Genomic DNA, 22,976 nt, shown 5'->3' with positions numbered 1-22,976 from the left:
TTTTAATAAGCAATAAGTTTGAGTCATGCACTAGTCAGAACGATAACAGATACACTTTCAAGCAAAATAATTGTATTCAATCATTTAACAGTTAAGTTGTTCACTTAACGCACACAGTAAAGTGGATATTTACAGCACATCATCAGTTAAATTTGGTAGTATACTGCCACCTGTTGGCACATTTGTGTAATTTAGAGCAGAGATTAAGTCGTGATCAAGACAAAACAACTTTTGTTATCTCGAGATCACGAGAAAATAAGTCGTGATCACGACAAAACAAGATAGAAAAAAATAATAATCCATGGCCGTTTAGGGCTTCCGTAGTGCCAGTCGTATTTTTGATACAAAATGTAACAACAGCACGTCTTTTTCAGTGCAGCTACATTCAATTTGACCGAACAGATGAAGGTGCTGCCCGCAGAAGTAACTGGTAAGTTTTTTTTTTTTTTTTTTTTTTTTTTGCTGTTTGCATAAATAAGCTCATTTATTTTTTTTCTAGGTGGATAGGGCTGCGATGCATTTGCTAATAGATAACACGTGGAATACGGATGTTAACCACTGTAACATGATACTGACACTAGATATCTAGCAACTTAAGCACTGGTATAAAGTCAAAGTCCCTTTCTAAAGACTGCTAAATCTGGACAATGTTTTATAGTTGTTATAAGAGAGACAATGCCACCACATAGATTTTTTGATTTTTTTTAAATTAGTCATTATAATATGTACAACATTACAATTAAAATTCTTTTTATTTGCAAATTTAAGTTGTGTATTTATTTCTGATTCCCTTAAAAATTTGGCTTCATTCATCAATGAGGTAAATGATCTTTGAAGAAACATGTTATGAACATGCAATTACTTGACCTGACCAGCGAACTATGGTAGTGTTCATTGATTTGTTTATATTTGTTCAAGCTTGACAATTTTGCCTTTCTTTTTATTTTCTAATATACGTTTCTAATTACAGATAAGTACAAAGGTTAAATTGTAAAAAGGAATGCTTATAAGAGAGCATCCATCTGAAACTGCTGAGGCTGTTAAAGGGTTTCGATTATATTACCTACCAGGTACATTGTTCTCAGCATACTGTCATTCTTAAAAGGAAAACTAATCATTAATAATCCGAGTGCAGAGACAAGCAAAGAAGAGTATATTTTAATGTCATATCACCTCGGTTAGAGATTTTTGAATCAGGCCTAATAAAGGGGGATTCAGTCAAACTTGGAAGGAAAGTGTTAGCAACATGTCCATTCACAAGTCTAATTTGTGCTTCCTTTGAGTCATTCATGTAAAAATCTGTTTATTTTTGAATTGTTTCTGTTTTTGGTAAAGCTGCAGGGTATTTGTCCTAGTTGTCCTGGCATACAATATTTTGCACAACTTCTAATTTCTTTAAATCTTTGCAGCAGAGGTGTAGAGAGTGCATGTTAGCATGACCACAATAGACACATTCATGGGAAATACCTTAGGTTAAAATAAACCACAATTATTAATATACAGCATACACTGTAATATTCACAGGTTGATTTATCTCTTCAAAAATCAATATCAGTGACTCTGTGATTGAATTCTGCTCACTGTAAGTGGTGTCGTTAGGCTTCTTCTAATCTTATGTTCATTGTAACTCAGAGTGCTGTATAGTGACGACAGACGAGGATAAAAATGGACACTCATATGTCAAGCTTGATGAGGATATAGTCAAAAGGTAAATTGAGAAGTCAACAAAATTCTGATGAACATCAATGCAAATTATAATACATACTGTATATTCAATCATGGATGCAAAACTGTTATTCACTGGTTAATTTTATATAAATTCTATTTTCCCTTTCACAGATCCTGTGATAAAGCAGCCTTCAAATACTACAGTTTCTGAATTGCAAGCCCTCCGTTGCAGAAAATGCATGTCATGCTCAAAGAAGTGACCCTCCACTTGAAGATGAAGATAAAGCAGATGTGGTAATTGAGATTGTTATTTAAATATGACAGAGTCGTAACTCGTAAGACATGGGAAACACAGTTGCAAATGAACTTTGCTTTTCCATTTGAAATTTGGCAGTCGTTGTGCGTTCGCGTAAACGAAAATGCAAACTCCAATGCGCGATTTGCAATTGTGTTTGGATTGTCACATTTTATGCATTCACAAATTAAAAACGCAATTGCAAATACAATTTGCAATTTCTTTTGAAAATAGTCCGGAATATCCTTCCATAGGTTCAGGCATTTGCATGCTTACATTTTTAAAAAAAGAAATGCACTATTCATTTCTGCACTTTGTTTTCAGTGACTTTTTTTTTTCCCCAGAAAATTGCATTGTAATGCTTATTTATTCATTGATGTAAAATTCTGTACTTTTCAGTAATACAGGTATAACTGATTTTTTTTTTTTCATTTATTAGAATGTATTTTGGTCAAAAGATTAAATGCTGCTGTACTTTTTAATGTACTGTAAGAATATTTGTAATGTACACAACAATAGATAGTTTTTTTATAAAGCTGGTTTTTTTTTCCAGTATATACACACACATACTTTGAAATCTAGAAAACTTTAATGCACTAAGTAGTGTAATGCTAATGCATTTGTAATGATCTGAAATTGTATTGGAAATGTACATGAAGCACGTTAAAACGATGCTTCAAATATATCCTAACTGTAATTCAAGAAGTATTAAAAGTACATTTAAAATGTATTTAAAGAAATACACTTAAATTGCACTAAATGCACTTAACGTGGTTCCTGTCACCTGGAAAGGAAACAAAGATTACATCAGTATCAGATAAGCTGTACCAAGGCTTCGCTATACCAAAACCACTTACCTGGACTGCTTTCTCTGCTGTGTTGATCATTCGTCTGCTTTCAAATAAACCTGCTGTTGTTTACATCACTTACCTCTGTGTTCCTCGTCTATCTGCTGACAGTTCCATTTTAACACAGTTTCAATGTATTTAATACATTACAAATAGCTTAAAATTGAACTTAAGTACAACTTGAAATGCACTAATTATTCTTAAAGTTGTTTCAAAATAATACATTTAATATGCACCTAGTATAGTATAATTTTAATATATTAAGTGTGTCTAAAAAAGCACAATTTAAATATATTTCCTTTTCACCTGGGAAATCTATAGGACAGAACACAATTTTAGCCAGGAAAATTGAGTTGTTTATTTAACCCAGCATAACAGTTTGATATATTTTTTATATGCTTTACTTCATACACTTAAAAAAAAAATGCTGCCTTAAATTTTTAAGTACGTTCAACTTGGATATTTAAGCAATTCTAAATGTGGCTATTTAACCAGTGAGGTTCATTCTCATGTGTTACACAGCATGTTTGAACTTCCGGAAAAGGTTTGTTCTTGTGCATCATTCATGTTCGGTTGAGCTTCAACTTATGTTCACTGATGTTACGGAATGGTTGTATAAAGATGCGCATGACAAAGGAGATCCTCTGGAAGACTTTTAATCAAATGAAAACACAACTAGGAGAATGAATTACAACCAAAAACACTGTCAAACAACATCAACACAAAAACAAAGAACAGACTGAAACTGAGGGCTTAAATACAAAGGAAACAGGGGCGCTAACAAGGCTAATTAAACAAACACAGCTGGTAATCAATAATCATAATTAAGGTGACAATAACAACTAGGGAGTGGCGGGAAACTGAACAAAGGAGCAAAGGAACCAATGGAAAGCAAATAGAGAGTCCAAAACAAACAGACATGTGACAACTGAACAATGTTTATATGTGAGTAAAAGCCTAAATTAAATCTGTTCATCATAAAAAGCGATCAAGTCTCTTCAGAAAATTGAGACTAAACCGCTTGATTCACATGGATTAGTTTTATGATCTCTTTATGAACTTTTTGAAGTGTCAAAGTGGTAGTCGCAAAGGCAGTCAATGGAGGAAGAGACATCTCTCAGATTTCATTAAAAAGATCTTCATTACTGAACTAACCTTTTAAGAAAGAACCTTTGCCAATAATATCATTCTATTTCTTAAGAATCACTTGTACTATTTAAGAATAATATGTACTGTTTTCAGAGAATTACATGATTGATTACAAACTAATGGTGAATTCCAAACCGCATTTGTGTGCCTTTAATAGGCTCCCCGCGGGAAGGCGATGCCACTTGAATAACGGTGGTTCCAAATGAAATTGAAAGTGAGCAACATAACCACGAAGCGCCTCACTCAAGGCTGTTAACGAAGGGTACATGATCACTTCAAGGAAATAAATTTACCATTTTTGAGCAGGGTGTTCAAATGAACACAGGGTGTTCATTTGAAAGATAGATGGCGGGAAATTTCGAGTTTACGTAGGCTATAACCCAGTTAACAGGGAATGTTTTCATAACTTTGGCTAACGTTCTGGGAAAGTTCTCTCAAAGTTATGAAAAACGTTCTTCCATTAACATTAATAGAGTGTTTGTTCAATGTTATCTGTTCTTTAATTATGTTCTCAAAAGGTTAGCTCAAATCATTAATACATTGTTGGTAGAAGGTTTTTTTAAAGAAAGAAAAATGTACTCATAATGTTGAAAGAAAACTTTATTTGAACAACATTCTTCCAACATCCTTTAAATATTAAAGATCACTAACTTTCTGTCATAAAAAGACTTAAGGTTGGATGGTACACAGCAAAACCCCCTGTGTTTAATGAACATAGCTCAATGTGTGCATTAGTGACGAACACCTGAAGTTAACAAACAGAATCACTGAAGGAAAGAGGAACAAACATTTGAAGTCGTCATTGTGGTGATCAGTGTTTCCTGTAGTTGGCCTCTTGACCCTTGATAGTTTTTTAGTTTTTCGCTGACTTCTGTATTATTTGTCAGAAATGCTTGAGACATTATAAGATGATGTTGACTGTTAAATAAAAGTGACATTATCAGAAATTGATCTAATCATTGAAGTATAATTTGACTGCTATTCTGCCTTTTCTCCAATCTCTTCCTTTATCAACACAGTATCATTTTCTGAAAACATCTGCAATTGCTGACAAAGAAATAAAATAACAAAAGTCAAGGGTCTAGAGCCCAACTAAAGCAAACACTGACCACCATAATGGTGACCTCAAAACATCTAAACCTCTGCTAATTCTCACTAAGAACTTCTGTAGACGTATGAGTTAAATAAAGCCAAACTGGACTGTAATAAGTGAAGATGTAATGCTGTTTTTGGAATTGTTTAGTCCTCCTCTGCTGAGATATTGAGAGATTTAATGTCTTTTGTTGACATTTGTCATTTGTCTTTTGTAGCTGCCAACATGGTTTTGTAGTTCACATGACATGGTCATCTACAGTTTCAGGATAAAAAAAAGAAGTCTATATTTCTTTTAAAGGCCATCAGTGTCAAATGAATTCACTTCCTGTGTGGTTTTAGCACTATTTTAAAGCAGTAGTCATCATCCTAAAGACCACAGCTTCTATGTGAAGACAAACTGTAAGACACAGTGAATCATGGAATTAGAGGCAGTTTATGAAAATGCTGAAAGCACAAATATTAAGGACACAACTGGATCTGAAAAACCAAGTAACAACCAGAATGAAGGAAAAGAAGAAAAAACTCAAAAGCACAGTAAGTTTAATTTGAAGAGATGTGTGAAGAAATGCATATTTGTTTGCATTTTGACGGTTCTCGTTTGCATATTGAGGGTTATCATGAACAAACTAATAGCCCAATCAATTATCTAAAGAGAAAGTTGGATTAATGGTTGATTTGAAATGTTATATATAATAATATGAATGGTTGTTATTTGATATTTGTGTGTTTTCTCTCTGTTTGTCAGGAGGAAGTAGGTGTTTGGTGTTGATGACAGTGTGTCTCGGGCTCATTTGTGTTGTTCTGCTGGTCTCCATCATACTGCAGCACATCTCCATCACAGCAGAGAGAGAATCTCTGTTCAAGAGTTACAAGAACACAGTTGAAGAGTTTAATCAGACCATCAACAGCTTACAGCACAATTACACTGATTTAACACAGAAGAACCTGGAGTTGGAGAAAAAACAGTTACAGGAAAGTGTTGACTCTTTGAGTCAGAAGAAACTGGAGTTAGAAAGCAAAGTCACGTCTTTGAGTGATGAACTAAAGAAGGCAGCTTCTAAACGAAGTTAGTATGAATCTATTTTTGTGTAAATAGCATCTTACCCCTAGTTTTCATTGACTTTTACAAAGGCAATTTTGAGAAGTGTTTATACGAAAATATGTGTGGTCCAGTTTTTTTCCCCACATCCAGTGTGTCGAAGAGCTGGTCTGAGAGCAGGCAGTACTGCAGGGATCGAGGAGCTGATCTGGTCATTATCAACACTGAAGAGAAACAGGTGAGTTTGTGTGAGTGTCTGATCATGAATGAGAGGAATCACACTTATTCCTGTTTTTATTCACACAGAGGTTCATATCTACATTCATCAAGGAGAGAGTGTGGATTGGTTTGACTGACATTGAGAATGAGGGCAGAATGAAATGGGTGGATAATTCACCACTGAATCGAGGGTAAGTGCTAAAAATCACTGCATATTTGTTTTATTCTCATTTAAATGTGAGACCATCACCTCAGAATACAGGTGAAGACAGCTCAAGCACCATAACCAAAGACATTTTTTGTTTCATTTCTGCATAACAATACAAAAAAGGTCTGCACTCTGAAGCACTTTAGTCATGGTACACAGGAGATAAGATGACAAGCGTTTCGGCTCTTCGCCTTCATCAGTGTAACAATATCACTCACTCTCAATAATAATATAGAAAATGCATTACAAATCCTCAGGTGATCATGATCATAATTAAAGCAATCAGATAATCAGTCCACAGACTCCAGTTTAAGTCCATCTGAAACAACAAATCACAATTAAAGACAATATCAGGAGTGATATTGTTACACTGATAAAGGCGAAGAGCCGAAACGTTTGTTATCTTATCTCCTGTGTACCATGATTAAAGTGCTTCAGAGTGCAGACCTTTTTTGTATTCTTATATTGATATATAGGTCTCAGCACCTAATTAGCTGGGAGAGCGCGGTGAATGCTTTGTTTCATTTCTGCAGAAAAATAACCCTTCTTATCTTTTTTACTTTTCTGCACATTCACTTCTGCTCAAGCATCTACTTGACACTTGTCATTGCGGTACTGCGGCTATTCCTGATTTGTGAATTGCTTGTGACCTTTCTTTTTTTTTTTGTTAGTTTAGTTGCTGAACAAGTAAAAAAACATTAATGCTGATATGATTAAACTTTTGGGGTTGAAAATCTTTTCATAACTGAAAATCTGACTTATTTTATTCAGGTATTGGTTCAAAGGTGAGCCGAATAACTATGGTGGAAATGAGCACTGTATTGAACTGAATCCTTCAAGAAACATCCTGAGCAACTGGAATGATCATCTATGCTCACTTAGGAAAAAATGGATTTGTGAGAATTAGGGTTTCATCCTGTTTTTCATGCCTTTACTTGTATTATCTTATGGAATCAGTCTTATTTTTATTACATAATTCATTATTAATGTTTCTTTTCAAAGACATTTAGTTCACTTTTTTCGTACCATAAACAATTTCTGTGTTTTGTTACCACTTGATGTTCATGTAATGTCCTAATGCAAAATCACATTGATTGGCCTGGCTGTGTGGATTGGAGCATTGTCCTGCATGAAAAACCAATCCTTCAAGTTGGGAAACATTGTCAGAGCAGAAGGAAGCAATTTTTCTTCCAGGACAATCTTGTAAATGGCTTGAGTTATGCATCCTTCACAAAGACGTATCTGCCCGATTCTAGCCTTACTGAAGAACCACCAGATCATCACCAATCCTCCACCAAATTTCACAGTGGGTGCGAGAGACAGTGGGTTGTAGGCCTCTCCGAGTCTCTGTCTAACCATTAGAGGACCAGGTGGTGGGCAAAGCTGAAAACTGGACCCATCAGAGAAGATCAGAATCAGGCAGATCTGTCTTTGTAAAGGACGTGTGACTCAAGCCATGGACAAGGTTATCCTAAAAGAAAACATGCTTCTGCTCTTAGTGTTCCCCAACTTGAAGGATTGTTTTTTCACCCCGCAGGACAATGCTCCAATCCACACAGCCAGGTCAATCAAGGTCAATCAAGGACCACCAGATCAAGATTGCCATCATAATCTCCAGACCTGAACCCCACTGAAAACCTCTGGATTGTAAGCAAGAGGGTCAACAGCCATTAAATAAAGTCAAGCTGCTTGAATTGTTTTGCCAGGAGTGGCATAAAGTCAGTGTGACCGACTGATAAGGAACATGTCAAGATGCAAGAAAGCTGTGATTAGAAATCAGGGTTATTCCACCAAATATTGATTTCTGATCTCTTCCCAAGTTAAAACATTAGTATTGTGTTGTTTAAAAATAAATATAAACTTGTTTCCTTTGCATTATTCGAGATCTTTTTTCGTTATTTTGACCAGTTGTCATTTTCTGCAAATAAATGCTCTTAATGATAACATGCTGTCAGTTTGTAGAATAAATCAAAAATGTTCATTTTACTCAAACAGATACATATAAATAATAAATCCAGAGAAACTGTAAATTTTGCAGTTTTTTTTTTTTTTTTTTTTGCTGTTGGTCGGGACTGCCTCTTGACCAAATGTTTTGTAGTTTGTGCACCTTGCTAGCATTGTGTTGTGTACGTGCGCTGCTATGACAAGATGGCGACAGATGACAAGAAACCTTGTCTTATAGTGTGAGTGCCACAGCAATTCAGGTAGTCTTACAGTCCTGTAGTGTGAGCTTGAACCTTAGGTGTGTTCGACTTGAAGTGGTACTGTGCAGACCGATCGGTATGACATCAAATCGAAGTACCACGAGAGTGGTTAGAGAGGAGACTGTGCTGTATGCTTTGAATCGCTCTCACTGTATCTTTGATGTTATACACTAATCGGTCTGCACAGCACCGCTTCATGTTGAACACACTTTTTCTGTTTTCCTGAGTTCACGCCATGTTATAATTACCATAATTACAAGATGACATTCTACTCAGAGACGTTCACATCCTCGTACTCATGCGTAACAATGGCAACACTATCAGCGGTCAGTTTGTACAGTGATCACGTAAGTCAGAGCTCTCTGAAAAATAGGACTTTACAAGTTTTATTATGAGTTCTTCAAGGACATGAACACTTTTTACAAGTCGGAATCTTTATGGTAATCTGCACCTTTTAATCACTTGTCCACTTCACTCTGCTCTGATATGAGCAAAATCTGTGCAGAACCGATCACCGGTAAACACCGCGAGATGCATGCCGGTTAGAAATGTGTCCGAGGGTGGACCGCCTTGCTCTGGTGTCATGCCGACCTGTACAACTCACAGATGCTGTCCTAGTGGAGCTCTAGTGAGCAGAAGAGAAGGCCTGACAACGGTCGCAGTAGATGTCAAGCTCTAGGAGTGGAGCCTCACCATGATGACTCTCTAACACGAGAGGAGGCCTACCTACGCCCCACGCATAGGATACTGTGCAAGGAGGCTCACAGAGAGCCTACAACCTGCAATATTTTGTCCTAGTGGTGCTCTGGCGAGTGGAGGCCTCAATAAAGATAACTCTCTGTAACGAGAGAAGGCCTGATGACACTCGCAGTAGATAGCTGAGCTCAAGGAGCGGAGGCCTCAATATGATGACTCTCTAAAACAAAAGGAGGCTTAACTACGCCCCACGCATAGGAAACCGTGCAGGGAGGCTCACAGAGTGCCTACAACCTACAACCCAGATAGCAACATTGTGTGGTCCCAGATCTGGCCCACATCTGGCACATGTGGTATTATGATCTGGCCCACATGCTGCAATGCATTATGGTCCTTGTGTGGGCCGCTTCTGTTTGCCAGATCGCTGTTAATAAGCAGAATCACTGAAGGAAAGAAGAGAACAGAAATATAGTCAATCTGGTTAGTAATAAGCGAAGCTGGTAATGCTGTTTGTGGAGTTGTTTAATCATCCTCTGTTGAGATCTTGAGAGATTTAATGTCTTTCATCTTCAGTTGATTTCATCTAAGGCTGTGGCTGAAGTCAGTTGTAGTTCTTGTCTTTCTGCTCATCTCTTTTTTCTGTTCTCTTCTTTCCTTCAGTGATTCTGCTTGATAACAGGCTTATTAAGGCTGAGATGACTCTATACTTAATATACACAGATTTTGTGGCTCAGATAAGGTCCAGTTTAGGTTTATTTCTTTGCTCTTGGCTGACATGTGGCATTGCTGTGGCTTGCTTGTGGCCCAGATCTGGCAAACAGAAACGGCCCACACAAGGACCGTAATTCATTGCAGCATGTGGACCAGATCATCATGCCACATGTGCCAGATGTGGGCCGGATCTGGGCCGACACAATGTTGCTATCTGGGAACATGATGTCCTAGTGGAGCTCTGGCGAGCAGAGGCTCATGGAACCTCCGAACAAGGTTAAAAAAAAAAAACCTCAGCCACGGATCCATCCATAGGCAGTAAAACACATGTTTACACCTTTAGAAAACTTAGCATCTGTAATTCACACATCTTTGGATCGTGAGAGAAACCAGATCTAAAGGAAAGACTTTCTGGCTCAGCTGAGACTCGAACCAGAAACCTTCTTGTTGTGAGGAGACAGTGTTTCCCACTGAGCCACTCGTGCTGCTCTTAGACACAAACATAAAATACAGATACTTGTAGAATAATTTAAAAATAAATAAATATATTTGAAGTCACCATTGTGGTGCTTTAGTTGTGTTCTTGGTCCTCGTACTTCTTTTGTTAACTGTACTTTGGCTGCTGTAACTGTGTGTTCATAAAACACATTTGTTGGTGCAAAAGAGAGCCAAGATAAAGCAGGATCGGGTGTGACTAGCTGTTGATGATAACAAAATCATCACAAAATGAACATTCAATATTCTTTTTTTTGTGTGTGTGTGTGTGTGTTTATATTCAGCATTTATAGCCCTCAAACTTGTTTAACTACAGTATTAGCACCAATAGCATTAAAATGATCACATTTCCTGAAGGTGGATGAAAAGCAAAAAATGTTTGAGTGATTTTGGATCTGAATCACAACAACAGTGACAATCAAAAATAAAAAAAAACCTTCATGCTGCAATGCATGATGGGTGGTTTCGTAGTACAAAACTCATCCTTGATTCCCAAGCTTTTTTGTTTTGATTGTCACCGTTGTTGTGAATCATATGCAAAATCTTGATGTCTGTGTGTGACGACATGATACACTTGCTCAAGCATTTTGTGTTTTTTTTTTAATCCATCTTCAGGATACATGGTCTTTTTAATGCTATTGGTGTCAATACTGCAGTTACACAAGGTTGGCAGCTATAAATTCCGAATATAAACACAAAATTAAAAATAGAACATTAGATGCTTGTTTTGTGATGATTTTGTTATCATCAACAAGGAGCTGAGGGCAGGTTATGTTCTGGTTCAGAGATCTCAAACTGAAATTGGACCAATCAGATGTCAACAAAGTGACACTGACACATCTAACACAAAGTCACTCCCCCAGTTTCCCTTAGGGGGGCACGGGAGCGGATACGTTTTGAGGTAAAAAAAAAAAAAAAAGATGCATAAAATGTTCCACTATATCAAAATATTTTATTTATTTAAAAAAAAAAAAAAACCATGCTTACAATGCATACAGTAAAAAAATATTATTTCAATTTTGCTCACTCGATCGATCGCGCAACGTGCTTGTCAACGTAATAGCAAAATCAAGCATAAATGCGGTGATTCTTCATCAGAGGCAAAGAAAAAGTTTAGACACTATGACAAAACCTACCTAAATTTTGGTTTTATTGAAGGTCAAGACAAGTCTCGGCCAGAATGCGTCTTCTGTGGTGAAAAACTGGCAAACGACAGCATGAAACCAAGCAAAATAAGAAGACACCAGGAAACGAAGCATCCAGAGACTATCGGTAAAGATCAGGAATTCTTAGAGAGAAAAAAAGAGATGGCTCTGTCAAAAAGATCGACAGACATCAGAAAAGTATTCGAAAGAGCAGGTAGTGATTTACAGAGGGCCACTAAAGCTTCCTTTGAGTGTTCGCTGTTGATTGCCAAGGCAAAAAAGCCACATAATATTGGAGAGGAGCTAATCGAACCCTCCTGCATTAAAATAGTGGAGGGACTATGTGGCCCGCAAGCAGCTGAAAAAGTTAAATCTGTCCCACTTTCTAACAACACTGTGAAAGATAGAATTGATAAAATGGCAGAAAACTGCAAAAAACAGTTGCATGAAAAGCTTAGTGAAGTCCAATTTGCTATACAGCTGGATGAAACGACCACAGTGGTGGGAGAGTTTGTGCTTATCGTATATGTTGACAGGGATGAGTTGAAACGGGACATACTTATGTCTACCAATTTACCCACAGCAACTACAGCTCAAGAGACATTTGCTAACTTAAGGTAATGCGAACACTTTAACATCTCTGTTTGATATAAAGTTTGCCTTGTATAGTTAATTTATTACCATAGCAAAACCAAATCTTTTTTAACTTGAAATTAAATGTGCTATTTACAGATATGTGTGTTTGTTGACAACTGATCATGCGCAAACTTGCCTTTTAGATGTATTATATATTGTATATCTATTGAGGCCTTTAAAACAATGTTCCTCAATTAATTTTTTAGGGTGAATGTTTTAGATGTCTCCCTATTTGACGCTGGCAAACTAATGAGTTAAATAAGGTGTTTTGATTAGTGGGACATCTAAATGTTTCTGGGAGGTAGGTTTTCAGGACTGGAGTTGTAATACTGCTCTACATGGTACAATTTCAAAAACATGATTACATGCCTCAAAAGCTAAAACCAATCTGAATTACATATTGTCTGTTTCCTGGCCCTTTAGGCACTTGTAGGTATTTATCCAGAGAGCGGAACAAAAACGAAAGGAAAAGTGCTAAAATAGGCCAGACAGTTCAGAAGAAACGGGTTGTGGTCAACCTATATGTTGCCACTCTTCTGTGCAAAGTGGTGGATTTTCAGTGGAATTTCTGAAATGTAAGAAACACACACACACACACACACACACACAGAGATCTATTTTTACTTTTATTATATACTTTTATTATTCTATATCTGTATCTGACTGTATCTATCATCTCTCTATCTGTTTATGACTGTATCATTATGTTTTGTTATATAGCTAATATATTGTTCTCTTTGTTCCTATTTCTAGCCACACTTCACATCTGTGATTGGACAGCATCTGGAGCTGAATTGTTCTCCTTTTTTGGATCAAAGTTTGTTGCACTCACTTGGGCCTTTGTTGTTTGGCCATGTTGGAAGTGGTTCCATGTTCAAGAAGTGGTAAAATTATTAATTACCCATTAATTACTCGCCTTCATGTCGTTCCAAACCCGTAAGACCTTCGTTCATCTTCATAACACAAATGAAGATCTTTTTGATGAAATCTGTGAGATTTCTGTCCCTCCATAGACAGTCTACGCAACTACCACTTTGATGCTTCAAAAAGTTCATAAAGAGATCGCAAAACTAATCCATATGAATTGAGCGGTTTAGTCCAAATTTTCTAAAGAGAATCAATCGCTTTATATGATGAACAGATTTAATTTTTGCTTTTACTCACATGTAAACATTGATCAGCAAACATAAACAGAAGCTCGACTTAACCTGAATGACGCACAAGAACAAACCTCTTTCGGAAGCTCAAACTTGCTGCGTAACACAGAGAATGAACCTTATTGGTTACGCAGGACGTTTGAGCTTCTGGGAGAGGTTTGTTCTTGTACGTCATTCAGGTTCATTCATGTGAGTAAAAGTAGATAGTTAATTAGAAAATGTGTAAACTTGTAGAAATTGGAATACTGTAGCATAATAAATCTTTGTATCCGTAAGATCAGAGTTGGATGTAAACGCATAATCTATATGCGACTGAAAGAGCAAAATGTGAGGCTAAGAGACAAAATCTCCTATGACAACTTTCAGTGTTGCCGAGGTGGAAAAAAGAACACAACCCTGCAGACAACAGGTAAATGCCGTTATCGTTGTTTTCCATGTTCGTGAAGTAAATATGTTTACACGGCTTTTTAAAAATCCCGGAAGCCGGTGTTTGAAATGCGTTTGACCAATCAGCGTACACTCATGACACTGATAGTTCCTATAGTGCTGGTTTAGACCCTACTCTGAAGAAGGAGCTAATTTAGTTCCCCCAAAAGGAGTTCCTAAAAACTAAAATCGTTCCTAGTTCCTGGGGCGTGAACACGGTACTTCAGCCAATAGTTAGGAACTATGAAAAGGTTCCTCCGGTGCAAAAGCCCCTAATGAAATCACTTCCTGTGTAAATTTAGCACTATATAAATTTAACTATTAAACGTAGTCATCATTCTAAGAACCACAGCTCATCTGTCAAGACGTACTGCAAGACACAAGAAGAAATAATGGAATTAGAGTACTATTATGAAAATGGTACAGGCAGAAATGTTATAAACACAACTGGACCTCAAAGACACTGCCAGGGTGAAGGAAGATCTCAAAATCACAGTAAGCAGAGCGTTTAATTTGAAGCAGAGTTGGTATCAAGGTGTCAGGAAATGACAACTGTTAGATTTCAGTCATTGTTTTCTAAGACCAATATGCCAATATTTATGCTTTTATATGAAATGTATAATCAGAATTAATTTATCTTCTTGTGGGCATATTTTAATTTCAAGATGTTTCTTATTATAAAACAAAATACTCTTAAAAAGCTCCATAATTTACTTAAAGAGGTTGGTTTGAAACCTTATTTCTGACAATACGGACAATATTCATTAATATTTGTGTTTTCATCTTGTTTCTCAGAAAGAAATCGATGTTTGGTGCTGATCACAGTGTGTGTCGGGATCCTTTGTGTTCTTCTGATTGCTGCCATTATATATCAACACTTTCTGTGGACTTCTAAACGAGGTTAGTTTTTGTGTATTTATTTTTCCTTTTTTTCCATCTTTTATGTATAGTTTTAAAATGTGTGTGCTTCTGTAAGGATATCTGTGGGGTCTAGATGGTTTGTTCATATCCAGTGAGGAGATGAGCTGGTCTGAGAGCAGGCACTACTGCAAGGAACATGGTGGTGATCTGGTCATTATCGACACTGAAGAGAAGCAGGTGAGATTGTGACTCCATGGCAGCGGGAACTAGTAATGCTGAGGGTGCTGCAACACCCCCTTCCAACAGCTGTTTCAATACATTGGAATTTAAGATGACACGACTTAAAATAAAATTGTTTTTTCTTTAGTTGTTTTTTTTTTTATTTTCCACCTATATTCATAAAAATTATTTCATGCTGTTGAATATTGTTTTATGACTTTGAGAAATGAATATACACAGCAAAATTGAGATTTATCATATTGATATTTACGATTTGAGATTGTGCGGGCCTCGACGTGATCTGAAGCAGTAAAATAATCGTAATGATGCCACACAATTGAGTATTTTTTTGGACAAAATTTGGTTGCGAGAAGCCTCGAATATGAAATCAACTGAAGATGAAGAAGACATTAAATCTCTCAAGATCTGATTAAACAACTCTACAAACAGCTTTACCAGTTTCACTTATTACTTATGGAAGCTTATGTGTAGCAATATTCAATTTGAAATGTAATTTGCAAAATGGCAATGCATTTCTGTATTTAAATTTACATTTTCCGTTCCATATATGCAATGTTTGGAGCACAATGATAATTCAAATTCAATAACATAATTTACATTTGCTATTTCCTACACTACTTTTAACATATAATTTAAACATATATTTTAATGCAAAATTAAAATGAAAATGTATTACAGAAATGTAATACATTTTAAGCCCGATTTAAGCCCGATTTGCAAGTTAACAAGCTCGCCGACAGGTCGGGCTGTGATCGGGGGAAAATCAGCGGGTGATCGGTGCTCACCGATCTTTATGTGTGAACTACTCAACGATGCATCAAAGAGGCTCTCGTGGACGAGTCGCCAACACCTCGCAGACGCCAGACAAATATCTAGCATGCTAAATATCTGGAGCTGTTGGCCGACTTAATATCCTGTGGTGTCACGTGTCGTGACACAACAGCCAATGAATGTACACTGATGTCTATGGAAGCAGCAATAACAATCTATTCAAATATAATTTGCCGACGTTTATTCATATTGTGTAAGTAACTATAAAGCTCACTCACTCTATTGTTCTGCCAGTTCACCAGCCACATGTATTTCGGGACAAATGGATGAATTCACTTTATATTAAGATCAAGATTAGGTTTTTAAATGACAAAACACTCACTTGCACATATTAGAGAATCGGAATATCAGATAGTTGATGACATGGTGAGAAAAGCAATATATCTGTCATACAGTATGGCCAGCTGCCGCTGGCCGCGGTGTGTCATGTGACAAGTGTGTGATAGAGCAAGCAATAATCTCGCACATCTTGTCTAAGATTATGAGTAAGAAACCTGTTGCAAATCACCGCTCATTCGATGCGTCTGTTTCAGCACTTCGAGCTGCGCGAGCGCGCTCACCTCACGATAAGGTGCACGAGCATCAGGTGCGTTCTCTGTGAGACGCCCTAACCATAAATATCTATGCTTCTAATAACGTACTGGTTCTATGACTGACAGAAGCGAATAATTTTCAGGAACACTGACATTTCTATGTTCGTTCTCTACTTCATCTGCCAGTTTATGCCTCGCTCTTCTTAGCTCTGCTGCCGCCATGTTTCCAACACCTGGCCCCACCTTAATGCAATGATTGACAGGGCGGAGCAGTGACGTGATCGGCTCGAAATGCATTTTCAAATCCACATTGAATTTTGCTATATTCATTGCGGGACATTTAATGAAAATGCAATCACAACTGTCTTAACTGTGAGTGCAAATAAGAAAAATAACATTTAAATGATCATTTTGCTACAAATTTGCTTGAACATGTTAAAAATATATAATCATTTCTGTAATACATTATCATTTTAATTTTGTAACTTATAATGCATTAAAATATATGTTTAAATTATATGTTAAAAGTAGTGTAGGAAATAGCAAATGTAAATTATATTATTGAATTTGAATTATCATTTTGCTCCTAACTTTGCATATATGGAATGGAAAATGGAAATTTAAATATAGAAATGCATTGCCATTTTACATATTGCATTGCCATTTTGCAAATTACATTTCAAATTGAATATTGCTACACATAAGCTTCCATAATTGCTAACCAGACTGACTTTATTTCTGTCATACGTCTACAGAAGTTCTTATTGAGAATTAACAGAGGTTAAGGCTGGCCACACACTACACGATTTTTAAATCTTAACCGATTTTAAAACTGTGGGAGACCACAGACAAAATGACAGTTTCAGATGATTTTTAGCATTATAATCACAGTAGATGATTCAGCATGTTTGATATTTACGAATTGAGATTGGGGATGCTCCGTCACAATCGGGAGCAGTTAAATAATCAAAATGACACAACATAATAGAGAATTTTTGGACGAAAAATAATTTGCGATAAGCCTTGAATGGGGCAGTCCCCCCTGCACTGTCAACAGCAAAGTTATTGCTCATTGAACAAAGCAACATGTTTCAAAGCATTAGTACATGCAGTTATTCACAATCTAACCATAAGCTCTGCTCTTCTGCACAATAGTAACGATCAAAACCTCAACATAACAGAAACTCTTTCAAATGTCAAAGATAACTGAACATTAAACATCAACAGATATTTCCCTTTACTCAACAACACATAAAGTAACACTTAATTTCAATATTCACTCTCTATTTCCAGCCATATGCAAAGCATGCTGGGACTAACAATGGTGTCTAAAACCGCATAATTAAATTTTCTTAAAATAAATAGGTAGCCTTCTTTCCTTAATTTTATTAGCTGAATTGTTTCCTCTGTTCAAGCCTCAAAACTGCTTAAGTTTCCTTTAAAATGGAAAATGTATCTCTTGGTTTTATTAATGAAATGTTCTCAATATTTTCTATACAACACTGAACCACAATTTTATTAATAAAATATACACACTATTTTTAATCACCATAATTTTACAGGACAGATTATTAATTTTTTACAGTGTTGAGGATCAGCATGTCTCAGAACTCATTTGACAATGCATTTTCAGACATCGGTGAAATAAAGAGGTCTTGATTAAAGCATTCATCAGCATTAGGGGCCATTCACACAGAACGTGTATTCCATTCCACTGTGCTATTTTTCCATAGTTTTTCTATGCAAACGTGCTAGACGGACGTGTTCTACCATTGCACTCACATATTGTGTCTTTTCCAGCATTTTGCACATGACGCAACTCCTAAAAAGCACGTCTTGAGACCTTGCGTTTTTTCACGTCTTGCATTTTTGCTTTGAAAGTTTTTGCTTTCTGTGTGAACCGGCCCTAAGTCCAGAGCACCAAACTACATTTGAGTATCATAAGATGCTGATTTTTGTGCTGCCGCTGCATGAAATATGGAATGTTTTTAAAATGTATTTTGACTTATTATTTAGTTCTGAGCGTTCTCACATAACTATCTCCTCATTCGTTTGTATGTTCAACTGTAAGTGTTGTTTGGGCAGCTTAATATTAGGATTTTTTTTTTTTTTTAAATCCTCCACCATGGCACCACCATGCAATATCAAGCCCTGCCCCCCAGCACCCCCTGATAAAATATGTCCCCACAGCTGCGTGAATGTCTGTTAATGAATGAAAGGAATCTCGCTTATTCCCATTTTTATTCACACAGAGGTACATATCTAAATTCATCAAAGAGAAAATGTGGATTGGTTTGACTGACGTTGAGAACGAGGGGGTCATGAAATGGGTGGATAATTCACTACTGAAACAAGGGTAAGTGCTAAAACACTCACAGAAAATCGTGTAGGTCTATCCCTTAAATGCATGAATGTTTCACCAATCATTCTTACATATTCGGGTCTTTAGCGACCCGGATCTATATCTAGCACGGATGGATCTCCACCTGTCGTGATAATATAAAACTCCCCTAATATTAGAATAACCATTACAGAAGAATATAATAAAGCATATTTTGTTACCTTTCGGAGCTTGGAAGAGTTCATTTTGAGCAGATATTTTATGCCATCATCACTGTCCTCATCAGAGCTCATTTCCCAGTACATTCAGCAAATGATAGTTTTGAGAATATGAGATCGCAAATATGAGCCCATTCTCAATCTTAAACTAATCAAATCAAAACTATAATTTTCAACATCTTCAAAATCAATATTTTGATCGCTGATAGCTTCACCAGATCCTCCATCAAGTGACAGTGACACTCATTTTTGATTGCATTCAGTATTTGCTCTGCAGTAAATCGATGAGCCATTTCATGTTTTGCCTATTCTTTCGGTTTCTGTCTGAATGAAACATCACTTCATCATAGTGTATCAGACATTTGCCACCTTGTGGAATAAAAGTGAATTGCGCTTATTCCATCATCAAAGATTCAATTGTTGTTGTGCAGAAAACCATATAAGTACACTGATACACACCTCGGGTCGTTAGCGACCCAATACAATTTTTTACAAAAAATGAATAGGAAAATAGGCAATCTTTTATAATTTTATGATTTTTTTTTTCTTGTTATATCCTTTATAATGAATTGATTGAGGAATACTAAGAAGGTTGATGTCTAACTTTGAAAAATGAATGAGGAGGAGGGTAGTGAACGACGTCCCGGGTCGATAAAGACCCGAGGTATGCATTTAAGGGGCATTTATTTGTTTTAGTCTTATTTATTCTCATTTTAAAAATAAGACCATCAAAACCTCCAGATTGACTGAACATTTGGGGTTCTGAATAACTGAAAATCTGACACATTTTATTCAGGTTTTGGTACCAAGATGGGCTGAATGGCTGTGGTAGAGATCAGGACTGTATCTTATTGGATCCTACATTAGACACCACGAAAAACTGGAAAGATTACCCGTGCTCAGTTAAGACAAAATGTATTTGTGAGAAATAGGTTTCATCCAGTCTTGTCATGCTTGTCATGAATCAATTTCAATATTATTTTGATCACATAATTCATTATTTAGATTCCTGTCTTTTAAAACTGTCAGTTTATTTCATCATGTATTAAATTAATGTGAAAGGGTGATACTGCACTTCACATCTTATGTGTTTATGTCTTGCTCCATCACAAGCAGCTCTATATTAATATGATCTTATTTCAGCTGTTATCATGCATCTCATTTGTTAGTCTGAAGTGTTGAGGTGAAAATCACAGTAAATTACAGAAGTAATTAAAGTGTCCCAGATTGCTCTGATTCACCCTATTATTCTGATATTGTGTGTCTGCGAAATGTAACTGCTTTTGAACTGCTTCCTGTTTTAATAAAATGGTCAATTGACATTATTATCACAGCATTTTGTTTTTATTTCGTATTTCATTCTTGTGCATCTGCTTTATTGTGCTATGGAGAGATTCCCTCCAGTCCAGCAGGGCGCAGCAGAGAGCAGGTTTATCAGATTTAGGAACAGAAACATTAGATTCAGGGCACTTGCTGCTGTTTCCTGCATAGACATAATAAATACATAGATGCCCCATTGGCCGCTGGATCGCACGTCAACGATGCCGCCATATTGGTCAGGGCAACTTGCTGTAACTCTCAAAAGTAGGCAGAAGAAAAGATGGCTGACTTTTGAGGTTTTACAAACCATCGCACAATCCAAACCACATATCGAGGAATTATCTTTCACATGTAAAGGCCCCCCATATACTTCAAATGAAGTTCTTTTTCGTTTTTCGTTTAGGGGTAAAACGAAGTTCGAAATACGTGAGCAGCGATAGGTTACTGTAATCAAACATCTGACACCGCCCACACTGCTGAGAGCGATGTTTAGATGAATATGTAAATATGTGCTGTGCACTTTTTTCTCAGTAACAAAATAAACACAACAAAAATGAGAACAGCAAGCATTTTTTTAAACAGCAAGCATAAGAAAAGTGTCTGATCATAACAACATTGGTATGTTAGCACAAGCTCTGCAAATTAGCATTCAGTCACGTCACGTTTATTTATATAGCACTTTATTCAATAGATTGCTTAAAAGCAGATTTACAGTATCAAAAACAGTGTTAGTGCCTCATTTCATCAGAAACACAACTTCATTGTGTACTATAAAGCGGCTATCCAGTGTCTTCATGTTTTCCCCCGTGGAGATCTTACGAACTCAACAGATGAAATGTGTCAGAAAAAAAAAAAAATCCACGTGGAAAAAGGCGGAGCCTCAGCACACACCTCCTATTATGTTATCTTCCCAATTGGGATGTCCAGAATCGTAGTAGGCCTACAAAGCCAGGCAAGAGTCAAAACACATGAAACCAGTCCATAAAACAAGAAAACAAAAACCAGACAGTGCACTTGGAGGTGCAAGTAACAAATACAAAACCTTGATGATAATGACTGAAACAAACCGGGTATAAATAGGCAGAAACTAATGCTGTGTTCCAGGCAGGTTTTTGAGCCCGTAAGTCATGACTTCAAATCACAACTTTGTAGCGTTCGAGGCAAGTCACGTCAAACTGCCTGAGTGTAAACAAACCAGCATGGCGGACCGTAAGGGGCTTATGCTCATTTACAATTATTTCTATCACCAAAGGTGCTTACTCCTTGCTTATTTGAGGGAAACGGAGGAGGAAAAACGGAGCATAATGCAAGAGAAGCTGTTATACCTTTTATTTTATGTTACTTTCACAGGTAGAAGGTTGGAAAAATATGAGTTACGGGTTGCCTGGAATGGGCATAACAACATGAGTGAAGACAGCTGTGTGCAATGATCAGTGATGAGTCCGGGACAAAGGATTATGGGAGATGGAGTCCGATATAGTGAGGCAATCAAAAACTCCAGGGTGGAGTTCCCTCTGGTGGCTAACAAGGGCACTCCAGCGGATGATTATGACAGTTATCACAGATTCCTCTTGTTGGCTTCTGAAGCTGATAACATGTTGAATGTACATTAAACAAACACATGTGAGTCTGCAGAGAGTTTTTAAGTTGGACTGCAAGTCTTTATTCTTTTTGAAGGCCAGTGTCTTCATTCTGAAGATCACAGCTCATCTGTGAAGACATACTGCCCGCCATAAGTGCAAAATATCAAATGAGACACTGTTTATTAAAATGTTGAACGCAGCGATATTGAGGACACAACTGAAACCTCAAACACAGAGTAACGGCCAGAATGGAGGAAAAGATGAAAAGCGCAGTAAGCAGTAAATTACTTTAAATTAGAGATGTTGTCACTAATGTTGGAGGAAGTTTCAAATATTTGACAATATCGACAATGTCATTGTTTCTGCTTTTATATTTAATGTATTAACATGAACATTCAATATGTTCATCTTCAGATATTTTACCGTATATTAGCATTGCCTTGTAAAAGAATATACTGTAAGAACTGTCTATAGCATTATCTAAATACAAAGGTAGATTAAAAGGTTGATTTGAAGTTGATTTGAAGGTTGATTATTTTCGTCCTGTTTGTCAGGAGGAAGTAGGTTTTGGTGTTGATGACAGTGTATCTTGGTCTCATTTGTGTTTTTCTGCTTGTCTTCATCATACTGTTTCATCATACTGTTTCTAAATTTCTTGATAAATTCTTGAACACCGGTGTTTGGTGTTGATGACAGTGTTTCTCGGGCTCATTTATGTTCTTCTGCTGGTCCAACGTCATGGGAAACATTTTACAACATGTTACACTTTGTATTTTTTAAATAAAAACTGTGTATAGTTGTAGCCTATATCCTTGAAATAAACTACTGTGTTTTATCCATTCACTGACATTATGCATGATCAATATGTTTTAAAATTTTGCTCATTGTACATCATGATATCTTATGCATATTATATGAACAGAAAAGTGACTTTGTTTAAAAATATTGTTGTTAAATATTGTAGTCATCAATTCGATCAAAATTCATGTGAAAACAGCTTATATTTAACAAAAGAAAATTATGTGTATGGGTAGCAAAACTACTTCCGGTTGTGAAAC

The 22,976-nt window shown here is 36.5% G+C and overlaps 2 protein-coding genes across 22 annotated transcripts in view; both read left to right on the top strand.

Moving 5' to 3' along the window:
• LOC127514139 (CD209 antigen-like protein C) overlaps nt 1–22,976 on the top strand; it is a 51,577-nt gene that overhangs the window by 27,120 nt on the left and 1,481 nt on the right. For 7 of the 19 annotated variants that reach the window (XR_007930688.1, XM_051896640.1, XM_051896729.1 and 4 more), the window contains 3 exons: nt 380–430; nt 1,633–1,708; nt 1,840–2,892. The exons of 1 other annotated variant lie outside the window; for it this stretch is intronic. Coding sequence is in view for 8 of the 18 variants with exons in the window: in XM_051896640.1 (XP_051752600.1) it covers nt 380–430; nt 1,633–1,708; nt 1,840–1,879 (167 nt within the window). In the remaining 10 variants the exon portion in view is untranslated. Of the gene's footprint in view, nt 1–374; nt 431–970; nt 1,071–1,632; nt 1,709–1,839; nt 2,893–22,976 lie in introns of those variants that run through there. 11 more of the 19 variants (XR_007930681.1, XR_007930625.1, XR_007930698.1 and 8 more) reach the window with 8 other exon arrangements.
• The window catches only part of LOC127514848 (CD209 antigen-like protein E), a 78,900-nt gene continuing 61,100 nt past the window's right edge, over nt 5,177–22,976 (top strand). Inside the window, exons 1-5 of one of the 3 annotated variants that reach the window (XM_051898190.1) lie at nt 5,177–5,589; nt 5,801–6,121; nt 6,229–6,332; nt 6,401–6,504; nt 7,293–8,551. In XM_051898190.1, coding sequence (XP_051754150.1) covers nt 5,472–5,589; nt 5,801–6,121; nt 6,229–6,332; nt 6,401–6,504; nt 7,293–7,428 — 783 coding nt within the window. In that variant the 5' untranslated portion in view covers nt 5,177–5,471 and the 3' untranslated portion in view covers nt 7,429–8,551. Of the gene's footprint in view, nt 5,590–5,800; nt 6,122–6,228; nt 6,333–6,400; nt 6,505–7,292; nt 8,552–22,976 lie in introns of those variants that run through there. The other 2 variants (XM_051898270.1, XM_051898118.1) reach the window with 2 other exon arrangements.

This window comes from Ctenopharyngodon idella, chromosome 1 (genome assembly GCF_019924925.1).
Source record: "Ctenopharyngodon idella isolate HZGC_01 chromosome 1, HZGC01, whole genome shotgun sequence".
In the NCBI taxonomy this organism is placed as follows: domain Eukaryota; kingdom Metazoa; phylum Chordata; class Actinopteri; order Cypriniformes; family Xenocyprididae; genus Ctenopharyngodon; species Ctenopharyngodon idella.
The sequence above is the reverse complement of the archived record's forward strand: the minus strand, read 5'-3'. Positions and strand labels throughout refer to the sequence as shown.